The sequence below is a fragment of the Cherax quadricarinatus genome, chromosome 42 (assembly GCF_038502225.1).
Source record: "Cherax quadricarinatus isolate ZL_2023a chromosome 42, ASM3850222v1, whole genome shotgun sequence".
NCBI classification, from domain to species: Eukaryota; Metazoa; Arthropoda; class Malacostraca; order Decapoda; family Parastacidae; genus Cherax; species Cherax quadricarinatus.
In genome coordinates, this window is record NC_091333.1 from 15863821 (window position 1) to 15889235 (window position 25415).

The window sequence follows — 25415 nt, forward strand, 5'->3', positions numbered from 1 at the left end:
ATGACCAGCTCTTCACCTGAACAAAGCTCAGCACTCAACCAAACAAATAAGACCTGCCAGAACTTCGCTGTAAACTATTTCGTGTTTCTTTGCATTTTTTGGTGTTTTTTTGTATTATTTGTATAAATAAATCACCATGGGGCCTACAACGATTAGTGATAATAGCCAACCAAACAGAAAATTGGTTGGGAAGAACTTGTTCAATACTCAAACGGAGTGGCACTCGAATAACCTTCTGGAATGAATTAAGGGTGCATACTGAGGTTCCACTGTATTTATTACCACTAAAAAGACTGCCTTAACAAAGGGTATAATTCTGGCAGGTAAATAATGAAAATAAGAGTAGAAATAAGTCATTTAATTACTAAGTGTAAAGTAAAGACAGAATAAGGAAAAGAAGTGCCATAGCAATATTAGTAAAAAATATTTACAGGCTGGTGAAAAAATGTAAATGAAAAATAATGTTGAGATTTCAATAGTAGAACTCAGACACAATAAGAGAATGCTGTATTATATCTGTTATGTACAAAACACTATTAAATACTACTTGTGGAAATTTATTCGGTCATAAAGTTCCACAGGACAGATACATTGTACAAAGATCCCATCAGGCTGCGATGAACAGCTGGGTTGGGTGGCCCTTACACCCACCCAAAACACACACACACCCGGGTTGGCGAAGGTGGTTGGAAGGTACTTCTTAATTGATAGATTTACCCTTCAAGGAAGAGGTAGGTAGTTTATACTGTTAGTGAACTAATATTAGAACTACTGAGCTAACTGTAGATAATAATAATGTAGACCTAAGACCTTAACGTAGGTAGTAATAGGCCGATAATGTAGGCAAACACTAGGTTATGTTAGCCAGGGAGAACTGGCAGCCCAAGTTTGAATACTGGGGCATGGGTTTGAGACCGCAGTGCCCTTTTCCTCTAAGACCAGTCACCGTTGGAGCACAAGTGCCGTGATCAGCAGGCGGCACCCCCACGTGTCTTCACATACTAGACCTGGGGAAATCTGGCGGAGGCACCTCGGTGTACCGTAGATGACCTCCTCCGTAGGCCTATACAGTAAGACGAGACTTCCCTTTTTTCTGCGGGATTCTGGCCAGTTTCTGGGGAAAATTGCGAGTGAGTTGAGCTGTGGGCCTTTGTGCATGCGGCAGTTCATGACCAATATGTACCGCCATCACTCCATCAGGCTTAGAAGCTAGTGTCCATTTCTGCATAGTTATACTAGGGGATACACACCCCCATGGAAACAGGAATTTCTGAAGTGCAGGCAGGTCACTAATATCGACTGAATATTGCAGGAATTAAGGCTCCCGGTTGCACGTGGTTCTGAGGGGAAGTCCGGAGGGGCTAAAGCTTAGGGAGGCTGAAGATCGGGACACATTCTCCAACACCAAGTAAGTTAGTCCTTTATACATGCATGCAGGCGAGATTTCTTGCAACATCAGTCATTTATGGAAATCTGTCCTATAGGCCACTTGTGAGGCTGAGGTTCCGACCTCAGGGCTCGGTGTCAACAGAACTTGCCAGGGTAGGCAACTCACATGGAGGCAGTCCAGACAAATTTTCACACTACTACTTGAAAAAGATAATACAAGGTAAGGTCCATAATAATAGGTTCTAATTACAAATATAAACAAAATAGTCTATGAGACTAGTGTGAAAAACAGATAGTCATTTTAATGTTTTAATTTGATGAGCTCTAATTTATGTGCATTACCAAAATACATTAGAGAGACAATGAGTGAGGACATCAGACCATTAATTCTGAATGTAGTGCTATATTTATCAGGCAGGGAAAAAATTCAGTACAAATTACCAGAGCCCACTTGGTAAGTAATCTGTATTTACTGGGTAAATGGTATGGCATATTACCAATAATCATGAATAAAATGATTTGTGAACAACTGATAGTGTACTATTAATTAACCTATAAAGTTAAAAATTTACTTGCTGAATACTGATAATTTAGGTACTGTACCTCTAATACTGAAGTGTTTCAAGAATAATAATTTAGATATATGTATTACTGTATGTGTAATACAAGCATTGCATGAAGAAGAGATGCACTTACGTTTGCCACTGGAACATCCAAAGTGAAGGAAGGAGGATCATGAACAGTGGAGGGAAGCTTGCACAGAAGGTTACCAATGGCACTGCGTCCTTGAAATACTAGCTTCTGTCGCCGGTTGGAAGATCCTAATTTTTTTAAATTCCTATTTTCAGTTAAATAGATGTTTGAAAACCTGTATAATAAAAGAATACAGTATATAATTTTCATCGCTGAAAACTTATACACATGGGCTGCATCAAGCTTTCAAATTTTTTAGGAAAATAAAAAAGCTAGAAAATGTGACTATGGTGATTTTATTTGTGAATCATTACTGCACAATATTCAAAAATAAATTTGTTAAACATGAATATCTTATGAAATCCATTCTTTTCCCTGTGCAATGAGAACACACCCACACTTGATTAGCAGGGGAGTCAGTGGTACCTTTAACCTCACTAACCACTGGAGTACACTCGTCCTGGAGAACAGAGAATCGATTTCCTACCTTCACATCTTCTCTATTAACCTTCCTCATCTTCCTTTTTCCTGAACTGTGAACCACTTGCCACTTAAAGTGGCTGCAACTATTTAGCTCACTGCTGGTATCCTTTTCCTCACCAGCTCCAACCATCTCAGACTCACTCCCAAACCCACCTAGGCAAAGCTTCAGCCTCCTATTTTCCTCCTGAAGAAGTAGAACCTCCTTCTTCAACACTTTAACCTGAGATTCCAAAACACTACAGCAGGCCATGGTGCTCAGTAACACCCTACACTATATTCCCAGACAGCTTAGGACAGGGACCACACGTGACCTCTGACTGTAGCTGGCAGCTTGGATGGTGGGGAAGATGGTGTGTAAGTAAGTTTATTCAGGTGTATACAGTACATAGATTATCATACATAACAGCATGTGTAGAGAACCTAGAATAACCCAAAAAAGTCAAGTGACTTATTTCCAGCATGGGTGGTGGGGAAGACGGTGTGAGTGTTGGGGAAAGCAGTGTGGGTGTTGGGGAAGATGGTGTGAATGTGGAAGGCAGCATGGGTGTGTGTAAACAAGTTATTATTTTTTATTATCACACCGGCCGATTCCCACCAAGGCAGGGTGGCCCGAAAAAGAAAAACTTTCACCATCATTCACTCCATCACTGTCTTGCCAGAAGGGTGCTTTACACTACAGTTTTTAAACTGCAACATTATATTGATAACAATAGAAAAGAAAAATAGAATAAAAGTAAAAATAATATTACTGAGTGAGAGGCCGTCACAGACGTTTCCGTAAGCGGTTCACTTTGTCAACTTCACACTTCTATATCTTGGTAACCACTGATGGCAATTTTTTTTTTTAAAACACTCTGAAAAATATTAACATTTTGGTAAGAATTTTTTTTTTTTCGACACTGAAAACAGGTTTGTTATGAGGACTGTCGAAAGTGACAGTCCACCATCCACCTCAGCCCAGTAGGGCCACAGCATAACTCTCCACTCTCTTCACAATCATCCACAAACACCAGCACCCACGATTTAAGGTAAGAAATACTATTATTTATGTTACATTTGTGGTCTTAGCAGTAAAAACAACATAATACATCACAACAATGAACTACAACTACATATTAACTTTTATTTTTGTATGATGTGGAGGCCTAAAAAAAAGTTGTTTGGCTTTTTGGGGGCTCCCAAGAACGTAACCCTATTTTTCCCGTAAATTCTTCAGTTCATCTAACACGATTTTATCTAACACTGCATTTTCAGGAACGTAACTACCGTGCTAAATGACGATCTACTGTAATAGTATAATAATAACATAGTATAATATAATAATATGTATAATAATAATATAATGTATAATAATAATACATGTAAAATAATAATGTACTATATAATAATAATTTGGTAGGGTGTGCAAAATAAGAAAATTAAAAGTGAATACAGGAAAGAGTATGGTTATGAGGATAACAAAAAGATTAGGTGATGAAAGATTGGATATCAGATTGGAGGGAGAGAGTATGGAGGAGGTGAATGTATTCAGATATTTGGGAGTGGACGTGTCAGCGGATGGGTCTATGAAAGATGAGGTGAATCATAGAATTGATAAGGGGAAAAGGGTGAGTGGTGCACTTAGGAGTCTGTGGAGACAAAGAACTTTGTCCTTGGAGGCAAAGAGGGGAATGTATGAGAGTATAGTTTTACCAACACTCTTATATGGGTGTGAAGCATGGGTGATGAATTTTGCAGCGAGGAGAAGGCTGGAGGCAGTGGAGATGTCATGTCTGAGGGCAATGTATGGTGTGAATATAATGCAGAGAATTCGTAGTTTGGAAGTTAGGAGGAGGTGCGGGATTACCAAAACTGTTGTCCAGAGGGCTGAGGAAGGGTTGTTGAGGTGGTTCAGACATGTAGAGAGAATGGAGCGAAACAGAGTGACTTCAAGAGTGTATCAGTCTGTAGTGGAAGGAAGGCAGGGTAGGGGTCGGCCTAGGAAAGGTTGGAGGGAGGGGGTAAAGGAGGTTTTGTGTGCGAGGGGCTTGGACTTCCAGCAGGCATGCTTGAGCGTGTTTGATAGGAGTGAATGGAGACAAATGGTTTTTAATACTTGACGTGCTGTTGGAGTGTGAGCAAAGTAACATTTATGAAGGGGTTCAGGGAAACCGGCAGGCCGGACTTGAGTCCTGGAGATGGGAAGTACAGTGCCTGCACTCTGAAGGAGGGGTGTTAATGTTGCAGTTTAAAAACTGTAGTGTAAAGCACCCTTCTGGCAAGACAGTGATGGAGTGAATGATGGTGAAAGTTTTTCTTTTTCGGGCCACCCTGCCTTGGTGGGAATCGGCCAGTGTGATAATAAAAAAAAATAATAATAAAATAATAATAATTATAATAGACGGCTTCAAAAGGCCATCACTAGACAGCAGTGTTTACCACAACACAGCGGGAGCGGTTGTGGTCGCCTCCACCTGTTACATAATGGCATATTTTATTCATTCTAGAGTATATATCAGGTTTCTATGTTATTTATATTGTTTATTATGTCATATTAGATGAACTGTGATAAATAAATAAGCCGTATAGATGATATTAGCAAAATTATTCAAGGAGTATTTTGTTCAGTCTCCAGACATACTTTCATCCACTGACAATACCACTACATGAATGACATATTTTATTCATTCTAGAGTATATATCAAGTTTCTATGTTATCTATATTGTTGAAGATTGAGACACTTATGCAGCATATGGGAATCTTTATTCAGGAAACGTTTCGCCACACAGTGGCTTCATCAGTCCAATACAAAGAGGAAGGTGTAAGGAGAGGAGGAGAATGAGGTAATCAGTCCCTCAACCTGGAGTCGATGTGTTCAGTCCATCAATCTTGTAGAATGTACAGCATAGGGCCGTAGACGTGGCTTATATACTGTAGTGAGGTGAGGTGAAGCAGGTGGAGGCGGGGTCATAGTGGTACCATCCACTAGTCGAAGTAAGTCTTCGTCCAAAGGTTGAACAAGTGTTGAAGAATTCTTTGTAACAAGATCCCATGATGCTACAGTGTCTGACAGTTGTGATGAATGGTTTGAAAAACCGACAAGTTGAAGATTGAGACACTTATGCAGCATATGGGAATCTTTATTCAGGAAACGTTTCGCCACACAGTGGCTTCATCAGTCCAATACTGATGAAGCCACTGTGTGGCGAAACGTTTCCTGAATAAAGATTCCCATGTGCTGCATAAGTGTCTCAATCTTCAACTTGTCGGTTTTTCAAACCATTCATCACATCTATATTGTTTATTATGTCATATTAGATGAACTGTGATAGATAAATAAGTCACAGAGTTGATTATAGGGAAATTATTGAAGTACAGAATTCCACTGGAACGGATTAATTGCATTTCAATTAATTTAAATGAGGAAAACTGACTCTGCAAACAAGCAAATCCAGATGCGAGCAACGTCACGGAACGAATTAAACTCCTGAGTGGAGGTTCCACTGTATTGGTAAAAAAAAAAAAAAATTGGTATTGCCACATCCCTATTTCTAATAGCTACCCTGATCAACTTCAAAAATTATTAAGCCACCCAAACTAACATCAATTTGTATGTGGTACAAGGACATTATTTTGCTCATGGCTCATCAGTCAGCTGTCCTCTCTTTCTTTGTACTGGGACTTACATTTTGTACAGCATATATAATTTATAACTGCTTTACCATCATTGCTTGTACTCTTCAATCTAACAGTAATTTTCCTTGAATGAAACATATAATCCTGATGAAGCTTTGATATGCCTCTATAAAACAGACCAGGGGTTCCCAACCCTAGGATCACTAAGCATTTGTCATGAGGTCATGACATCTGGTGATAAAGTTAATTCTAAGATTCAGTTGTAGAATATACAATCAATAATCTATAATTTTAATACTGCTTTCTTAAATTATACTTACAGGTTTTTCTCATACAGAAACTACAATTGCCTTATTTTTTTTTTTTAACACGTTGGCTGTTTCCCACCGAGGCAGGGCGACCAAAAAAAAAAAAAAAAAAACTTTCATCATTCAACACTTTCACCATCACTCATACATAATCACCGTCTTTGCAGAGGCACTCAGATGCGACAGTTTAGATGTCCCACCAAACTGCCAATATCCCAAACCCCTCCTTAAAATGCAGGCATTCCAGGACTCAATTCCAGCTAACCGGTTTCCCTGAATCCCTTCACAAAATATTACCCTGCTCACACTCCAACAGCTCATCAGGTCCCAGAAACCATTCCTCTCCATTCACTCCTAAGACGCTCACACACACTTGTTTGAAGTCCAAGCCCCTCGCCCACAAAGCCTCCTTTACCTCCTCCCTCCAACCTTAACGAAGACGACCCCTACCCCCTCCTTCTGGTGGCCTGGTGGCTAAAGCTCTTGCTTCATACATGGAGGGCCTGGGTTCGATTCCCGGCGGGTCTAAACATTTCGATGCGTTTCTTTACACCTGTTGTCCTGTTCACCTAGCAGCAAATATGTACCTGGGTGTTAGTCGACTAGTGTGGGTCGCATCCTGTGGGACAAGATTGAGGACCCCAATGGAAATAAGTTACACAGTCCTCGATGACGCACTGACTTTCTTGGGTTATCCTGGGTGGCTAACCCTCCGGGGTTAAAAATCCTAAGAAAATCTTATCTTATCTATAGATCTATATGCTCTCCAAGTCATTCTACTTTGTTCCATTCTCTCTAAGTAACCAAACTACCTCAACAACCCCTCTTCAGCCCTCTGACTAATACTTTTAGTAACACCACACCTCCTCCTAATTTCCACTCTACAAATTTTCTGCATAATATTTACGCAACACATTGCCCTTAGACATGACATCTCCACTGCCTCCAACCTCCTTCATGCTTCACACACATACAAGAGTGTTGGTACCACTATACTCTCGTACATTCCCTTTGTTGCTTCCATGGATAATGTACTGCTTTAGTTGCCTAGTTTTAATAGTTGCTCATGATTACAGAAGATGCTTTATTTTCTTTTACAGGTACGTAGTTTCAATAACTTTTAAGAAGCTGAAAAGGGCCATCATAAATAAAAGGTTGGGGGACAGCTGGACTCGACCATGCTCACTCAATATAACAAAAAAAGGCACAATACCAAGTCGGACCGAAACGTCGTCGTAAGCTTCTCTCTCACTCAATATGTTTATACTACCTTGAGAATCATTATTTCATAAAGTTTAAACAAGATTAGACAATTGGGAAGAATAAGCAATGAAACCATAGATATAACATGCAAGGCAGTAATGGGTTAAGAGAAATACTGCCTAGTGGTTTAGACATATGATAAGGAGAATGGAGATAAGAGTGACTGATAATCAACTGTCACCAGAGAATGAGCAGGATAAGTACATAAGGAAAAGGTCGCATGTGGACCTATGGAAACACAAGTGACTAGAAAATTATGTCACGGCATGGCTGCCTGGAGGTCTTTCTACCCGCAATTCTGAGGAAAGTTCTCAAAGGACGCTGAAACAAAAGAGGCACAGATATACACTTCAACTTTATACACGTAAATAATAAGGCATTATAAACTCACCGAGAACCAGGACCAGTGTCTGGAAAGTTGCAGGTCAAGGAAAACAGGGCATTTTTCGAATAAGCAGCCTCCAATGGCTTTCTATCTTCAGTGTCAAATATCTGGAAACACGTTCATTTTAATGAGCATCAATAACTGAAGAGAGAATAATAAGTACCAGCACAATGAAAACATTCCATAATGAAATATTCCAGTTTAATGAATTAATAGTAACTTATAACTTGGTACAAATAATATATTATACAGCAGGTGATATATGTGAAGTTTTAGGAAACAACTCGCAATCGCATAATGAAGACGCTTTGTATAATGAAAGTTCTTGCCTCAAGGTACTTATCCTCATCCTTTAACACAAAACTGAATAATTCTGTACTTTCAGATAAACCCTGAAGCTAAAATTTTAATGCACATACGATATACCCTCAATTTAACAGACTAATAATGAGCAAATAGCTGGTAATGGCAATTGTGGAGGGTAGAGATGAGACTGTTTTGCTGTGATAATGCTTTGAAAATACTGTACTGTTAAACACCTGAAAGAGGAACAATTTTATATTTAATCATTAAATATTTAGTACAAACAATGGTTATTATATTGCACCTACAGCATTAAGAGCTGTTCTGATGGTCCTGATGATGAGCAGATTAAGATGTTAGGATAAATTAATAAGAAATAGCAAGGAAAAAGATACAAAAATACTGTGTTGATGCCAATAACCCTTAAATTGTGGGATACCCAAAAATAAAAATTCCTACGTGGGGGTAGATTTAATAAAAAAAAATTCTTCTACAATGAAAGTGTGTATTTTTCTGAATCAAATAAAACTAAAATGAGTGGAATCTGATAAAAACTTATGAGTTTTATAGTGTGATGAAGTGCCTTTTTGTTCTTTATCAAGAATTCCACTGTGGGTTCAGTTGATGTAGGAGCTATGTGGTATGAGATTAATAGGAAATGTAACTTAGAATATTTTCTAGTTTGCTGTACCATACAATATATTTACTACATAAAGGTTGGAGTAATACACTAGGTACAAGCAGGTTAGGTTTTTCTGGAAAGCATTTCCCAATTACTAATAAAATAGTTTTTGAACTGCAAGGTTTTCTGGCTGCACACATTCTGCCCACACCCCAAAAAATTATAACTACAATACAATGTATGTTTTCCAAAAACATGAGAAATCTGTGATAAACAAAACCAAATTTTACCTGATAGTACTGTTCAATAAACTGCAGTACAAGGTCCTTAACATCAGGCAAAATGAAGTATGCAGGAACAGTCTTGGGGATCTTACTCTCATCTTCATCTACTTCGAACCCTATAGGCCTGGGAAGCTGTTGCCTGTCCTGTTTTTATGTGAATGAAAAGATTTGAGAAGTCACAATGACACAAGTCCTACAGCTTCCATATCTCAAGATAAATCCTTTATGAAACCTATCCTTGTACTATGTCCCCAGTTGTATGCTTTTCCTGAGACAGCAGCATTTAAAAAAAAAAAAAAGGCTTAATATATGCAAACACAATCATCTCTACATAAAAAAACACAATTTGCAATGTGTATTCAGCACGAGCTCTGCACTAGTCAACAGATTACATGCCATTTCTTTCTATAGCATTTAATAATTTTCCCTGCCCCCACACACACTCACTTATAGGAACTACTTTCTTCTGCACTGATACTTTTACACCTTCTAGTAATATATCTGGTATTTTGTCTTGTTTTCTTACCCAAACAAAATCCATCAGTTTTGCAAGCTTCCACATTTCATCAGTTTGCTACCACCCATCACACTCAAAATTTACTCCCCATTTCCTTTGTTAATTATTATTCATATTTTTCTAATACATACTACCATTCTTTCACTTATCTCCATGCATTTTGAAAGGGATAATTACCTCAAACCTTAACACACATTGTACTAACAATTAATATACTACAGTATAACTGTAAAGAATTACTGTTTGAAAACTCAAACAAGATTAATGCTGCAGTCTCAAATTAAATCACAGATAAAGAACTACAGGAAAAACTGTAAAACAGAGTAAAACCATTAGTGTTACCCCTAACTAGGATACTTCGCATAAGTCTCAAAATTTAAATGATAAAAACAGAGTAATGCACTGTAGATGTTACAAGATACAACTTAATGTAACAATCACAATTGCCAAACTCCTTTACAAAAGGCTTGTACAGGTACTCCTTGACTTACAATGGGGTTATGTTCCAACAAACCCACAAGTTGAAAATATCACAGGTCAAATATGAATACATATATATATATATATTTTTTTCAACAAACCGGCCGTATCCCACCAAGGCAGGATGGCCCAAAAAAGAAAAACAAAAGTTTCTCTTTTTAAATTTAGTAATCTATACAGGAGAAGGGGCTACTAGCCCCTTGCTCCTGGCATTTTAGTCACCTCTTACAACACACATGGCTTACGGAGGAAGAATTCTGTTCCATATATGATAAGTAAATAAACAACTGTCACTGAATAAGTAAATTAACAAATAATTACTGTAACTAACTAAATACCAGTATTGGAAAGTAAATGAATAAAAACAAGTTATGGATGAGCTGCCTTCATGCTTGGTAATTATCATAAGTTTCATCTCCAAAGTAAATGCTTTTGCACCGTCGTAAAGTCAAAATAACGTAAATCAAACCATCCTAAGTTGAGGAGCACCTGTATATACTAAAAGAATATCTTACCAAGTACACAACCTTGCTGAAGAACTTCCTCACCGCACTGGGAAAAAAGAAAAACAGGGTGATAATACATTATTTGGCAGGCACCACAAAAATAAATCATGACTAAATATTAGATTGCAAGAATATTTTCATTCATACATAACCTCAACTACAGTCTTACAGAACTTTGATAAGAATGTCCACTAATAACATCTTTTCAAAATATATTAGAATACACTAACACCATAATAAAGACTAAGCTGGAAAAGCGGTATATGGCCAAGACATACCTCACGGCAATTTTTTTTTCCAATTTTAACCATTTTCTTTGGTTAACATTTTCAAAGTATATGTATTAATCAAATTAAACCCCCTTGTTATAAGATTTATATTGAAATTTAATGTATGTGTAGTATTTTGTACTTTCTCTACTGATATTAAATATTTTTAAAAAAATCTTTGAGTTAAAAACCAAGCAATTACATAAAATGAGGTATAAAATTATATTACTATGTAAGACAGTCAAGTATAAGGGAAAGTATAGTATAATTATAAAAGCTTCTGACATATTTATGTAGAGATGACTGCAATGGACTGGATATATTTGTGTACGAGTGTAATTATTGGTCTATATTCGCACAATGCACATAATGATAAAATACACAAAACATTTTCATAGTTTTATGTGGTAGATCTGTGGTTCTTGTTATATTAAAAGTATTGAAGAAACTGAGCGAGTAGAAAGTAAGTAGCCATCATGCACTAAGTATGGTTGGCCTTCACCTGCTAGTGGAGAGTTTCTTACGCTGACACCTGCAACTAGAGATCTTGGAAGGGTAATTTATTAGACCAGAAACACTTTTCAACTTTGATAAAACAAAAATTTAAGAATAAGAGCTAAATCTGTAATTTTTTTTTTTTTTTTTGAAATTATGAATGAAAAAAAAATTGTTCCTGAATATAATTATCAGAAGATAATCTACCAATTCTCAAACATAAAAACATTACAAATTCCCAGGAAGACAAATCATTAAACTTGTTTTAACACTTTCTACACTTACTAAAACAAATAGTGATAAGTTTTCACCAGCCCCCTAAGGTTCCTAAGCACCAGTGGTCATCATTCATCGTCTCAAAACACTGTGAATATAGTACTTTTCCATTTTATTATTGTGATACCTACAGATAACTACACCTAATTTGAATTTGTTTAAAAAATCTAAAAACATAAGAATAATTTAATGCATCAAATATTAATAAAAACTGCTTTGAACTACAATGCCTTGTTGAGCTGGGAAAATGTATTAGCAAAAGTATTTCAAAGTGGGGTCATGTCTCACTGAGTGGTGGGTTTATGTTACTCTGTACATCATTGGTGTGTGGCATTTGCAAAATATGGGTGGGCTCTGAAAAACAGTCTTCTTTGTTCAGTAACATAGCACTAGTGACAGTTGTGGCTATTTGAGCTCAACATTTATTGACAGAGTACAGAATTGTCTGTAGCTGGAAAAAAAAATAGCATAACTGCCTACATACTGTAGGTATTCAATATAAATAAAGCTGGATTTCTTTTTAATTTAAGAGCAAAAACAGGACATATATGAGTGGGAAGCTAGTCTGGAACATGTGGTTGTTACCTGAGTATGTGTATTGCTCAGCGGATATAAAGTATACAGCATTATAATTTATTGGAAACTGGCTACAGTACCTATATACCATAAGTGTTTAATTTAAATTTGAACCCTAAATTCTTAAAAGCCCCACTAATAAAGCAAAATTGTCTGCACAATAAATCTTCTATTAGATTTAGGTTCATTATAGTACCTATGTAGGGCATTGCATGCACTCTGGAGGAGGGGTGTGGATGTTGTGGTTAGATGTGTTATATGACTGTGATGTCATCACACTTTTGGAAAAATGGCAATTGAGTATATGTTGGTACATGTGTTGTCTTCTATTTCAGAGGGAGACAGCCATTGTGTTGAAAAAAAAAAAAATTCAACATGCTGACAGTCTCCCACTGAGGCAGGGTGACCCAAAAATGAAACACTTTCACCATCATTCACACATAATTACTGTCTTTGAAGAGGCTCAGATATGACAGTTTAGATGTCACTCCAAACATCCAATATCTCAAACTCCTCCTTTAAAGTGCAGGCATTGTACTTCCCACCTCCTAGTCTCAAATCTGGCTAATCAATTTCCCTGAATTCCTTCACAAAATCTATTAATATATAACTATAATCTGGTTAATACTGGCAATCATAGAGATCTGAGCACAAGAAAGCTATTGAGCACACTTTTAATGAAACCTCATGGTTAGCTTTCAATTTAGGGGCCGTGTTCCAAGACCCTTCCTCCTTCCCAAAATACAGACACCTTGAGAATACTGAAATTTATTCAGATTATCTATCGGTAAAAACACTGGATAGAGCGGTTAGGGGAGCAATGTGGCAGATGTTACCACCTATATAGAATAGGTCGTAAGTTACTAAATGCTGTAAAGAGATTTTATGAGGATAGTGAGGCTCAGGTTAGGATGTGTAGAAGAGAGGGAGACTACGTCCCAGTAAAAGTAGGTCTTAGACAGGGATGTGTAATGTCACCATGGTTGTTTAATATATTTATAGATAGGGTTGTAAAAGAAGTAAATGCTAGGGTGTTCGGGAGAGGGGCGGGATTAAATTATGGGGAATCAAATACAAAATTGGAATTGAAACAGTTACTTTTTGCTGATGATACTGTGCTTATGGGAGATTTTAAAGAAAAATTGCAAAGGTTAGTGGATGAGTTTGGGAGTGTGTGTAAAGATAGAAAGTTGAAAGTGAACATACAAAATAGTAAGGTGATGAGGGCATCAAATGATTTAGATAAAGAAAAATTGGATATCAAATTGGGGAGGAGTATGGAAGAAGTGAATGTTTTCAGATACTCGGGAGTTGACATGTTGGCGGATGGATTTATGAAGGATGAGGTTAATCATAGAATTGATGAGGGAAAAAAGGTGAGTGGTGCATTGAGGTGTATGTGGAGTCAAAAAATGTTATCTATAAAGGCAAAGAAGGGAATGTCTGAAAGTATAGTAGTACCAACACTCTTATATGGGTGTGAAGCTTGGGTTGTGAATGCAGCAGCGAGGAGGCGGTTGGGGGCAGTGGAGATGTCCTGTCTAAGGGCAATGTATGGTGTAAATATTATGCAGAAAATTCAGAGTGTGGAGATCAGGAGAAGGTGTGGAGTTAATAAAAGTAACAAATAACAAAAAAAGGCACAATACCGTGACTGGAACGACACACAAATAACCCGCACATAAAAGAGAGAAGCTTACAACGACGTTTCGGTCCGACTTGGACCATTTACAAAGTCAGAGGGCTGAAGAGGGGTTGTTGAGGTGGTTTGGTCATTTAGAGAGAATGGATCAAAGTAGAATGACATGGAGAGCGTTTAAATCTGTAAAAGAAGGAAGGCGGGGTAGGGGTCATCCTCGAAAAGGTTGGAAGGAAGGGGTAAGAGAGGTTTTGTGGGCGAGGGGCTTGGACTTCCAGCAGGCGTGCATGAGCGTGTTCGATAGGAGTGAATGGAGACGAATGGTATCTAGGGCCTGACGATCTGTTGGAGTGTGAGCAGGGTAATATTTAGTGAAGGGATTCAGGGAAACCGGTTATTTTTATATAGCCGGACTTGAGCCCTGGAAATGGGAAGAACAATGCCTGCACTCTAAAGGAGGGGTTCGGGATATTAGCAGTTTGGAGGGATATGTTGTGTATCTTTATACGTACAGTATATGCTTCTAAATTGTTGTGTTCTGAGCACCTCTGCAAAAACAGTGATTCTGTGTGAATGAGGTGAAAGTGTTGAATGACGATGAAAGTATTTTCTTTTTGGGGATTTTCTTTCTTTTTGGGTCACCCTGCCTCGGTGGGAGACGGCCGACTTGTTGAGAAAAAAAAAAACCACTGGATTAAAAAAAAAAAATTGGGAACCTTGCAAATCTGAGGGGTATGACTGCACATTGAAATACAGTACATTAGAGTATTTTTTGTAGAACTGTATAAATTTGTACTACATTTGCCAAATGTTAGGTGTAACAGTAGTACAGGTTGGCCATCACTAATCGGGACCTGTAGGGTACCAGATTAGTGATTTTGCCAGATTACAGAGTGATTAGGTTAGAATAATTTATGCATCGGCGATTTCACCTAATTTACGCCCTATTTTTGGCCCATTCCATTGTTCCAGTCTACCAAACTCATAGCTATTTCACTAGTATTCCAACTGTAGTGCTGGTTTATACAAGCCCTGCACCGAACCTTCTCTTCAGTGCAACTCTTGCAAGAACAGATCTTCCAAGGGTTCTTGCAAGATCTGTTCTTGTTTCTAGTTTGTTATACAAAGTGGCTAGCTGGTTTATTATGCGTTAAAAACTCTTTGACTACATGACAGTTTTTAAGGACCCCAATGGAAATACATATAGATCACTTTGACTTTTTTGGGTTATTCTAGGCTCTTTACATATATGCTGCTATGTATGATAATTTATGTAACTGTATTTGTGTATACCTGAATAAATATAAGAACATAAGAAAGAAGGAACACTGCAACAGGCCTACTGACCCATGCAGAGCAGGTCCATGTCCCCCCCCCCAGATTAGCCCAATGACCCACCCAGTCTGGTCACCTCCACTCAAGGATGGAGCACGGAACCAGACCCAGCAGCACAAGCTAGTCAGATCCAACTCACACCCACCCACACCCACTCATGTATTTATCTAACCTATTTTTAAAACTACACAACGTTTTAGCCTGAATAACTGTACTCGGGAGTTTGTTCCACTCATACACAACTCTATTACCAAACCAGTGCTTTCCTATATCCTTCCTGAATCTGAATTTTTCCAACTTGAAACCATTGCTGTGAGTCCTGTCTTGGCTGGAAATTTTCACCACGCTATTTACATCCCCTTTATTTATTCCTGTTTTCCATTTATACACCTCGATCATATCCCCCCTAATTCTACGCCTTTCGAGAGAGTGCAGATTCAGGGCCCTCAGTCTATCCTCATAGGGAAGATTTCTGATACATGGGATCATCTTTGTCATCCTCCTCTGTACATTTTCCAGAGCATTTATATCCATTCTGTAATACGGTGACCAGAACTGAGCAGCATAGTCTAAATGAGGCCTAACTAAGGATATATAGAGTTGAAGAACAACCTGAGGACTTCTATTATTTATACTTCTAGATATGAAGCCAAGAATTCTGTTAGCTTTATTGCGAACACTAATGCGCTGTTGTCTTGGTTTTAGATTACTGCTAACCAGAACTCCTAAATCCTTTTTGCAATCAGTATTTTTAAGATCTACATTATTTAGTTTATATGTGGCATGGTTATTTAACTGTCCAACATTTAGAACTTTGCATTTGTCAATATTAAACTGCATCTGCCACTTCAACAATTGCATCAGTCTATTCAAATCATCCTGGAGTGCTCTAGTGTCCTCATTAGAATGAACTGGATGGCCTATTTTGGTGTCATCAGCAAATTTGCTTATGTCACTATTTACACCCTCATCTATGTCGTTTATGTAAATTGTGAACAACAACGGGCCCAACACTGACCCCTGAGGAACACCGCTTGTGATGTGCCCCCCATTCTGATTTCTCACCATTTATGCAAACTCTCTGCTGTCTATTTGTCAGCCATGCCTCTACCCAGGAAAAAATTTCTCCTCCTATTCCGTGTGCCTTAAGTTTCCTCAATAGCCTCTGGTGTGGAACTCTATCGAAAGCCTTACTTAAGTCCATATACACAATATCATATTCATTACCATGATCTACCTCCTCAAACACCTTAGTGAAAAGTTAGTAAATTTTTAAGACAGGAACGCCCCTTTGTAAAACCGTGTTGAGATTCATTAATCAATCTGCCTGTCAAGATGGCTACGAATTGCTTCGGCAATTATTGATTATTATTGGTCACAGACCGGGCCGCGGGGGCGTTGACCCCCGGAACTCTCTCCAGGTAAACTATGGAGGTAAGGCTTATTGGTCTATAGTTCGAAGCCAAGGACCTGTCACCTGCCTTGTAAATAGGTATTACATTTGTCATTTTCCACTTATCAGGCACTATGCCAGTTTGTAGTGATATGTTAGAAAGATTAGCCAAAGGTATGCTAAGTTCCTCTTTACGTTCCTTTAACACCCTTGCAAACAGTTCATCAGCGCCTGGGGATTTGTTAGGTTTTAGTTTCTCTATTTGTCTGAGGACCATGTCACTAGTTACCACAATCGTACATAGTTTATTATCCTGTTCTACATAATCTATTATTTCAGGAATATTGCCAGTATTTTCCTGGGTGAAAACTGAGAGGAAGTACGTAATGAGAATTTCACACATATCCTTATCACTGTCAGTGATCTGGTCAGAGTTACTCTTAAGTGGGCCAATCTTGTCCCTAATCTTGCTTCTGTATACCTGAAAGAACCCTTTTGGGTTAGTCTTTGAATCCCTTGCGACCTTAGCCTCATAATCCCTTTTTGCTTTTCTTATTCCTTTCTTTATTTCCCTCTTTAATTGAATATATTGATTTCTTAACTGCCCATCCCCTCTTTTGATACGCCTATATATGCCTCTCTTTTGACCAATGAGATGTTTTAATCTATTGTTCATCCATTTGGGATCATTTTTGTTAGATCTAATTTCCCTACTCGGAACAAAAGTTGTCTAGGCAGCTAGAACTATGCTCTGAAAAACGTCACATTGGCACCCGAGATCACCTACCTGACCCATAGTCAGGACATCCCAATTTAGCCCACCCAGGTAATTTTTCAGTCCCATGAAGTCGGCCAAGCGAAAATCTGGGACAGAGATTTGATTGCAGTTATCTGGGTAATTCCATGATATATTGAAACTAAGTGATTTGTGATCACTTTCCCCAAGCTCATCATTAACCTCAAGATTATTAATTAGTGAATCTTTGTTGGCAAGAACCAAGTCAAGCAGATTGTTTCCTCTAGTTGGTTCTGTCACAACCTGTTCTAAAAAGCAATCCTGAACCGTATCAAGAAAGTCACTAGACTCGAGATTTCCTGTCATATTGTTCCAATCAATTTGTCTAAAGTTAAAATCTCCCATTATCACAACATTTTCATATCTAGATGCCTTATGAATTTCGTCCCATAACAGCTTACTGCCCTTCCTTTCAAGGTTTGGGGGCCTATAAATCACCCAAAATTAATTTTTCACGTCCCTCGAGAAACTAGCCTAACAGATTCTGTGTGCTATGTTTCTAATCTTATATCATGTCTAAGACAAAAACTTAAATTTTCTCTGACATACATCGCCACACCACCACCCTTCCTGTTGACCCTATCAGTGTGGAATAGTTTATAACCCTGTATGTTGCATTCAGAAGGCATTTCTCTATCTTTCAGGTTGAACCAGGTCTCTGTTATACCAATAATATCTATATTACCTACACTTGCAAGTAATCTTAGCTCATCTATCTTATTTCATAGACTCCTACTATTTGTATAGTAAACCTTAAGGGAGCTAGTCACTCGTTGCCCTCTACTATCTCTCTTTGTTGATCAATTGATTTGCCATTACTAGCAACTTTATTTTGAATATTGTCTTTTAAACATATCCCTGAGGTATCCCGGTAATAACTGCTGTTTTTAACCCTAATGCTGCAGCCTGATTGTTTCCCACAAACACCCATACCTTTATAATCTATCAGTTTAAATTCCTAGACAAGTCATCAATTACCCTCTCAATTGAATTGGCTAATGCAACCACTCCATCCCCAGAGAGATGAACCCCATCCCTTACATACGTATCACGTTTGCCAAAGAATAGGTCCCAGCTATCAATGAATGGGATTGCAAGTTCCTTGCAGTACCTGTCTAGCCAGCAATTTATACCAAGTGCCCTAGACATCCAGTCATTGCTCACTCCCTTTCTAGGCAAGATGCTACATATGACTGGGATCCCTCCCTTAGACCTAACTACTTCTATGGCTAACCTGTACTTATCCAGCAGCTCCTCTCTCCTGCCCTTCCCAATGTCATTACCCCCACCTGCCATAATATTATCCAACCTGCTGACTATGTCACCAACACCAGCTCCAGGAAGGCGCACACTCTGTCTGACCTTTCTGTCTCTGTTACAAAATGCACGGTCCATATATCTTACCTGAGAATCGACTACTATTAAAATATTCTTACCTTGATAGCAGGAAAATCAGTGGTACCTTCAACCTCACTAACCACTGAAGTACACTCGTCTTGGAGAACAGAGAATCAATTTCCTACCTTCACATCTTCTCTATTAACTCTCCTCATCTTCCTTCTTCCTGAACTGTGAACCACTTGCCACTTAAAGCGGCTGCCACTATCACTGCTGGTGACCATTCCTTCCTTACCAGCTAAATCCTTCTCACACTTGCTCCCAAACTCATCCTGAAGAAGTAGAATCTCCTTCTTCAACACTTGAACCTGAGATTCTAAAACACTACAACAAGCCATGGTGCTTGGTAACAGCCCACGCTAACTCCCAAGAGCTTAGGCAGGTATGACCGCAGGTGACCACTGACCTCAGTGTTCTTAAGCTGGCCTAAAATGTTAACCAAGACTCCCCCATCAAAGGTGGGCTGTTAGTCAACTGTGGTGATAGCACGAGCAATTTTTGTAAATGACAAATTCTTTATTTTCTCCAAAATTTGCACAGCTCCTTGAACCTGAACTCCTTCAAATGACATTAATGAGAGCTCCGCATGATAAAAGTTGACCAGCTTTTCCCTGCCCTCCCTCTCACCGTCAAACATAGCATAGTACTTACTTCTATTCTGTCGAATGAGTACAAGAAACCACCCATTCACCTATTTTGACTACCAAAAAAAGTGGTCAGAAATTGGCACTTTGGCCAATTTCACACAAATTTCAAAAGATGCCAATTTTAAAATAGGGTCTAGAATAAACAATGCAGACATTCCTGGCACTAAAGTAACATCTTCTCTGTTCATTAGTCACGTCTCCTGGCCCCTCTTATATTACTCTTGCTTTCTATTTTGAATTTTTATTCATACAAAAAATAGAAGATTTACTGTTATGCAGACTACTGCATTATTGTAATAATTGTATAAATAATGTCAACCCATTTGTGACTGTGTATTAAACTGACCAGTTGGACACACATTGAACATCAGCAAAGAATCGAACACTTCCGTTACTTTGAGATAAATTTCAAGGTACTTTTCATCATGAAACCAATCAAAAACATATCTATTTCTGTAATATATCTTCCATTCTATCAAATGAGATTAAAAAACAAGAATACAACCATAAAAACACGAAAATATACCGCTAAGGGGCGGCTAATGGCTGAGAAGTGAACTCTGTTATCTATCATCCGATTTCTTTCATTTTTGGTGTACATTAAGAAGCATCTTTCCATCATACATTGCCCAAGTTTCAATAAGATAGTCCAACAAACAACAAATACAGTGGACCCCCGGATAACAATCAGCTCCCAACTCGACCAATTATGTAAGTTTATTTTTGTAAGTGCTTTTGTAGGTGTATTTTTAGGGGTCTGAAATGGACTAATCTAATTCACAATATTTCTTATGGGAACAAATTCGGTCTATAATGGCACCCAAACAGACTTCTGGATTGAAATAATATCGTTATGCGGGGGTCCACTGTATAGTTACATAGATTATACATAGCAGCATATGTGTAGAGAACCTAGGATAACCCAAAAGAGTTAGTGGCTTATTTCCATTGGGGTTTTTATGTTGTCTGTGAAATTCATTGCATTCCCATCATTATTAATGCCGCTATGTTAATATATAAATGAATAACTTCCGAGATAATCAACGAAAATGAGTGTATATCATAGTTAGCCCTGTACTACTACACTTTTTTTCTCTTAACATAAGCCCCCAAGACAGGGATAGGAGGATGGTACTTTTATCCCATACCCTCTAGTAGTAGTAGTAGTAGTATTATTATTATTATTATTATTATTATTATTATTATTATTATTATTATTATTATTATTATTATTCATTCTGGAGTATTTGCCATGTTTTTATGTTATTTATACTGTTTAACCCCTTGACTGTCGCAACCCCCAATCCTGAGGTGTCTCCTGGTGTCGAAAAATTTAAAAAAAAAAAAATATTTTTTCTTATGAAATGATAGAGAATCTTTTCCCAATTGTAATGACACCAAAAAAAACGAAATTTGATGGAAAACTGATGGAATTACGCTCTCGCGAAGTTAGCGACCTCAGCGATATTTACAAATCGTCGATTTCGCCCACTTTAGAGCCCTCTTTTCGGCTAATTCCATTGCTCCAGTCGACCAAACTCATAGCTATTTCTTTAGAACTCCATTTTTTCTATCGATTGAGTACAAGAAACTGCCCATTTACCGATTTCAACTACCCAATAACATGGTCAGAACTTTGCAATTTGGCCAATTTCACGAAAATTAAAAAATATGACAATTTCAAAATAAGGTCCAGAATGAACAATGCAGACATTCCTGGCTCTAAAATAACATTTTCTTTGTTCATCAGTCATGTCTCCAGGCCCCTCTGATATTACTCTTGCTTTCTATTTTGAATTTTTATTCAAACAAAAAATAGAAGATTTACTATTATGCAGACTACTGCAATACTGTAATGATTGTATAAATAACATCAACCCATTCATGACTGCATATTAGAATGGCTAGTTGGACATTTATTGGACAATGACATCATTTGTTTACTTTTGAACATCGGCAAAAATCAAACATTTCCCCTACTTTGAGCTCCATTTCCAGGTTCTTTTTATACTAAAATCAATCAAAATCACCTCTATTTCTATAATATGTTTTCAATTCTATCAAATGAGACCAAAAAATGAGAATACAACCATAAATACTATACGAAAATAGACCACAAAGTCGGCATTTTAATTATAAAAAACGGTTGGAATTTTTTTTTTCTCATTATTCACTGCGTGCTCCAGGATTTTTTTTATATGGTGCACACTGACCACACAGACCCATTCTCTCACATGTGGACCTACCAGCTTTCTCCTGCTTGATTTGAAGCCGCTAGAATTTATGAGTATACAGTGGACCCCCGGATAACAATCAGCTCCCAACTCGACCAATTATGTAAGTTTATTTTTGTAAGTGCTTTTGTAGGTGTATTTTTAGGGGTCTGAAATGGACTAATCTAATTCACAATATTTCTTATGGGAACAAATTCGGTCTATAACAGCACCCAAACAGACTTCTAGATTGAAATAATATCGTTATGCGGGGGTCCACTGTATATACGTCAAACACGGTACCTTGTAAGACGTATATATACGGCCGCGACAGTCAAAGGGTTAATATGTCATATTAGATCAACTGCGATAGGTAAATAAACCACAGTGTTGATCTTAACGTAATAATAAAGCATATTCCCGCACATAACAAGACTCAGGAGCTCATAGCAACCAACAGTCTCTCTAGAGCCACCTTATCTTTTATGGACAATGTATGGTGTATGTGCTTTACACAACGAGAAGCATTTCTTTTATTCACTGGAACCATGGCTAGGATTAAAAGTGAGCAGGTTATAATAATAAATGAAAAAAAAAAAAAAGAAATAAATGACTTATGCAGCAAGTAGTGCAATCAAACAGTAGCAGCAGGTTGGTGTGGCAACCCAGGAAAATTGAAATTATGCTTGCCGAAATTAGTGCCAGATTACTGATGGAACCAGATAACTGATTGCTGGATTAGTGATGGCCGACCTGTAGTATTTATTTGGTAAGGTAATGTACAATGTTTAGCATGTTTCGGAATCAAATATTTCTCCCTAATGGGGCCAAATATTTTTCAGCTAATGGACATTCAACAGAAAAATAAACCATAGTCAATAGTGTCTGTGTGAAGTGTGTAGTTTTTGGAACCTACAACACTCAAAAAACACAACTTTAGTATTTTGGCAGTAATTAAGTAGTTCAATTGACTAATTCAACATACATACTAAAACTGATATTTCGAAGTTAGGTTGTACCATCTTAAGTACTTAACTCTGAGCACTGGCTAACAAATTGTATTAATATTACATGAATTCCAATAGCTTTAAAGTATAGCTAAAATACCCTTACACTTGAAGAAAAGACAACAGTATGCCATAACCAGATGACACCTTCACCACACTGTACCCAAGTGAAAATGTAATAAATATAATAATGTGCAGTGTAATTCTCAAACTCTCTACTGAAATGTGAAGTGATGTAACAACAAATGAGGGAAAAGCAAGTGTACATGTATATCAGGATTATTTACTACACCAATAAAATAATTAATACACTGAATTTTCAACGCATAATATACAGTACTATCAAAATTGAAAATGACAATGAAACATCTGCAAAACTGTACAATTTGTTCCTAGTGAGAAGTTACTTTCTTATACAATATACCAAACTTGCAAACCATAAATGACTTCTTAATATACACATTTATGTCCAAGAATCTAAATACTACTGTATATAGTGTACAATTTTTATGGACATTTTTTATTTTTTTTTTTATTTTACTTTTTAATATTTTTTCTTTTTTTTTTCTTTTTCTTTTTTCCTTTCTTTTTTTCTTTTTCTTTTTTATTTTTTTTTATTTTTTTTATATTTTTGTGTATATATGTATTTTCTGGCATGCAAGTTTAGATAAAGGAGCAGGATATATTTACATGATGTACGTATTTCACATAATGAATTTTCTTACTGTGATTTCCGAGTATAAGAATGACTGTTATTTCATGTATGGTAACATCACTACCAAACTAATTCACAAGTGAATACTGTCTGATTTTGACACATTAAATGATTATTCAATAAATTCATATTTTGAAAGCAAATTACAACTGGCAAGTCACGTATGCAATTAAACTTAAATTACTCGTATAATACTTTCTCTTGCAAATTTTATCAGAGAATACACTTAAATTTGTTGACAAAAATATAATTTGTAAAGCTAAACTTAATGACAGAAAATAAAAGAAATTTATATTCAATAAACATAGTTTTAAATACATACGTATTTAAACCTCTCTCCAGTGTCTGTGTAGAGATACAATAATTCTACCTAAAATTAATACTTATTTATTTTACTGTATATGACATCTTTTTTGCAGATGATAAGGGCTCACATATATAACTATAGGTGCAATTGCAGAATCACAATGATGACAAACAGAACTGTGCATAATCTCAAGCAATTGTTTTTTATATTTACATGAACAGGTATCCCTTGTTTTATGTAGGAGAAACATTTCTGGCTCATGACAGATGTACTAAGCTCCATCAAGAGTCAGGTATTCAGGTCATCAACATACTGTTGATGGCCACAACATCTGACTCTTGACTGACTTTTGAACATTTAACTTTTGTAAAATAAGTCCCAGGGTGGGATTGAAATCCACCAAATGTACGCAGTGAATTCATTATGCACTAATGGAATTATAGACAGAAAAAAGGAACAGCGCATAAAGCAAATCCACACAAAGTGAAGGAAACCTGTATTAATTTTTTTTTTTTTAACAAGTTGCCGTCTCCCACCTAGGCAGGGTATTAATTTTTATATACACAAAAATGGGGCAAGGGGCTAGTAACCCCTTCTCTTATATAAATTACTAAATTTAAAAAGAGAAACTTTAGTTTTTCTTTTTGGGCCACCCTGCCTTGGTGGGACGCGGCCAGTTTGTTGAAAAAAAAAAATACACAAAAATGGTTACAATATTCATAACTACTAATGTACAGATAATACAGGCATAAATTTTCTAATAAAATACAATCTATAAAACTACACTGAACTGCACCTAAAAATAACTGATACACCACTTTCCACACAGAAACAAATGCATATTATTCAATAAACTATCTTGTCTATTTACTATGGCAAGTGTAAATAAAGTTTTACCCTCCCTTGAATGCATGGTAATTATCAAATTCTCCTAAAAGTTAATACATTTATTATACAACAAATCTTCCCACATAGTTGATAATGTCACATTATTTAATAAATGGCTAAAATTGAAGAATTCACAATGATGAGTCCTACAGTAGATAACCTAAAAAATAAAATTCATATACACATTAATCATTATATTTTTTTTATTTTTTTTTATGGCACTTCTCATTTATAAATAAAATCCATGAGCAAAAATTCCACACAATTTTCAATCTGAGGCCTAATATAATAGCAATAAATTGCAACAAAATTATGTGCTAAAAAGCTAAACCTGAAATGGCTCAATAATATTACTTTGGCTACAAATTTCAACCTATTTCAAGAGAGGGATGTTGCCCATTTATGGTGTCTCATCTGTTGCTTTATTCATAAATAAAGTCATTTGACACATTTTCAGCACCAGTCCAATGGCAAAGTGCAACAATACAGTGGTGTCTAAGAATACATGTGAAAGTGTGGTAGCCTTTGGCCCCACTATGAATCATGGAAGAAGAACCTGCATTCTAACCAGTGCTGGACAAAGTGGTCTGAGTGGTTTAGATTATTATTATT

The 25415-nt window shown here is 37.0% G+C and overlaps 1 protein-coding gene across 1 annotated transcript in view; it reads right to left on the reverse strand.

Moving 5' to 3' along the window:
• The window catches only part of LOC128695660 (nuclear RNA export factor 1), a 97034-nt gene that overhangs the window by 17726 nt on the left and 53893 nt on the right, over positions 1 to 25415 (reverse strand). Inside the window, exons 10-13 of the mRNA XM_053786422.2 lie at positions 10859 to 10895; positions 9353 to 9490; positions 8144 to 8244; positions 2086 to 2257 (exon numbers count right to left, since the gene is read on the reverse strand). Coding sequence (XP_053642397.1) covers positions 2086 to 2257; positions 8144 to 8244; positions 9353 to 9490; positions 10859 to 10895 — 448 coding nt within the window. The remainder of the gene's footprint in view (positions 1 to 2085; positions 2258 to 8143; positions 8245 to 9352; positions 9491 to 10858; positions 10896 to 25415) is intronic.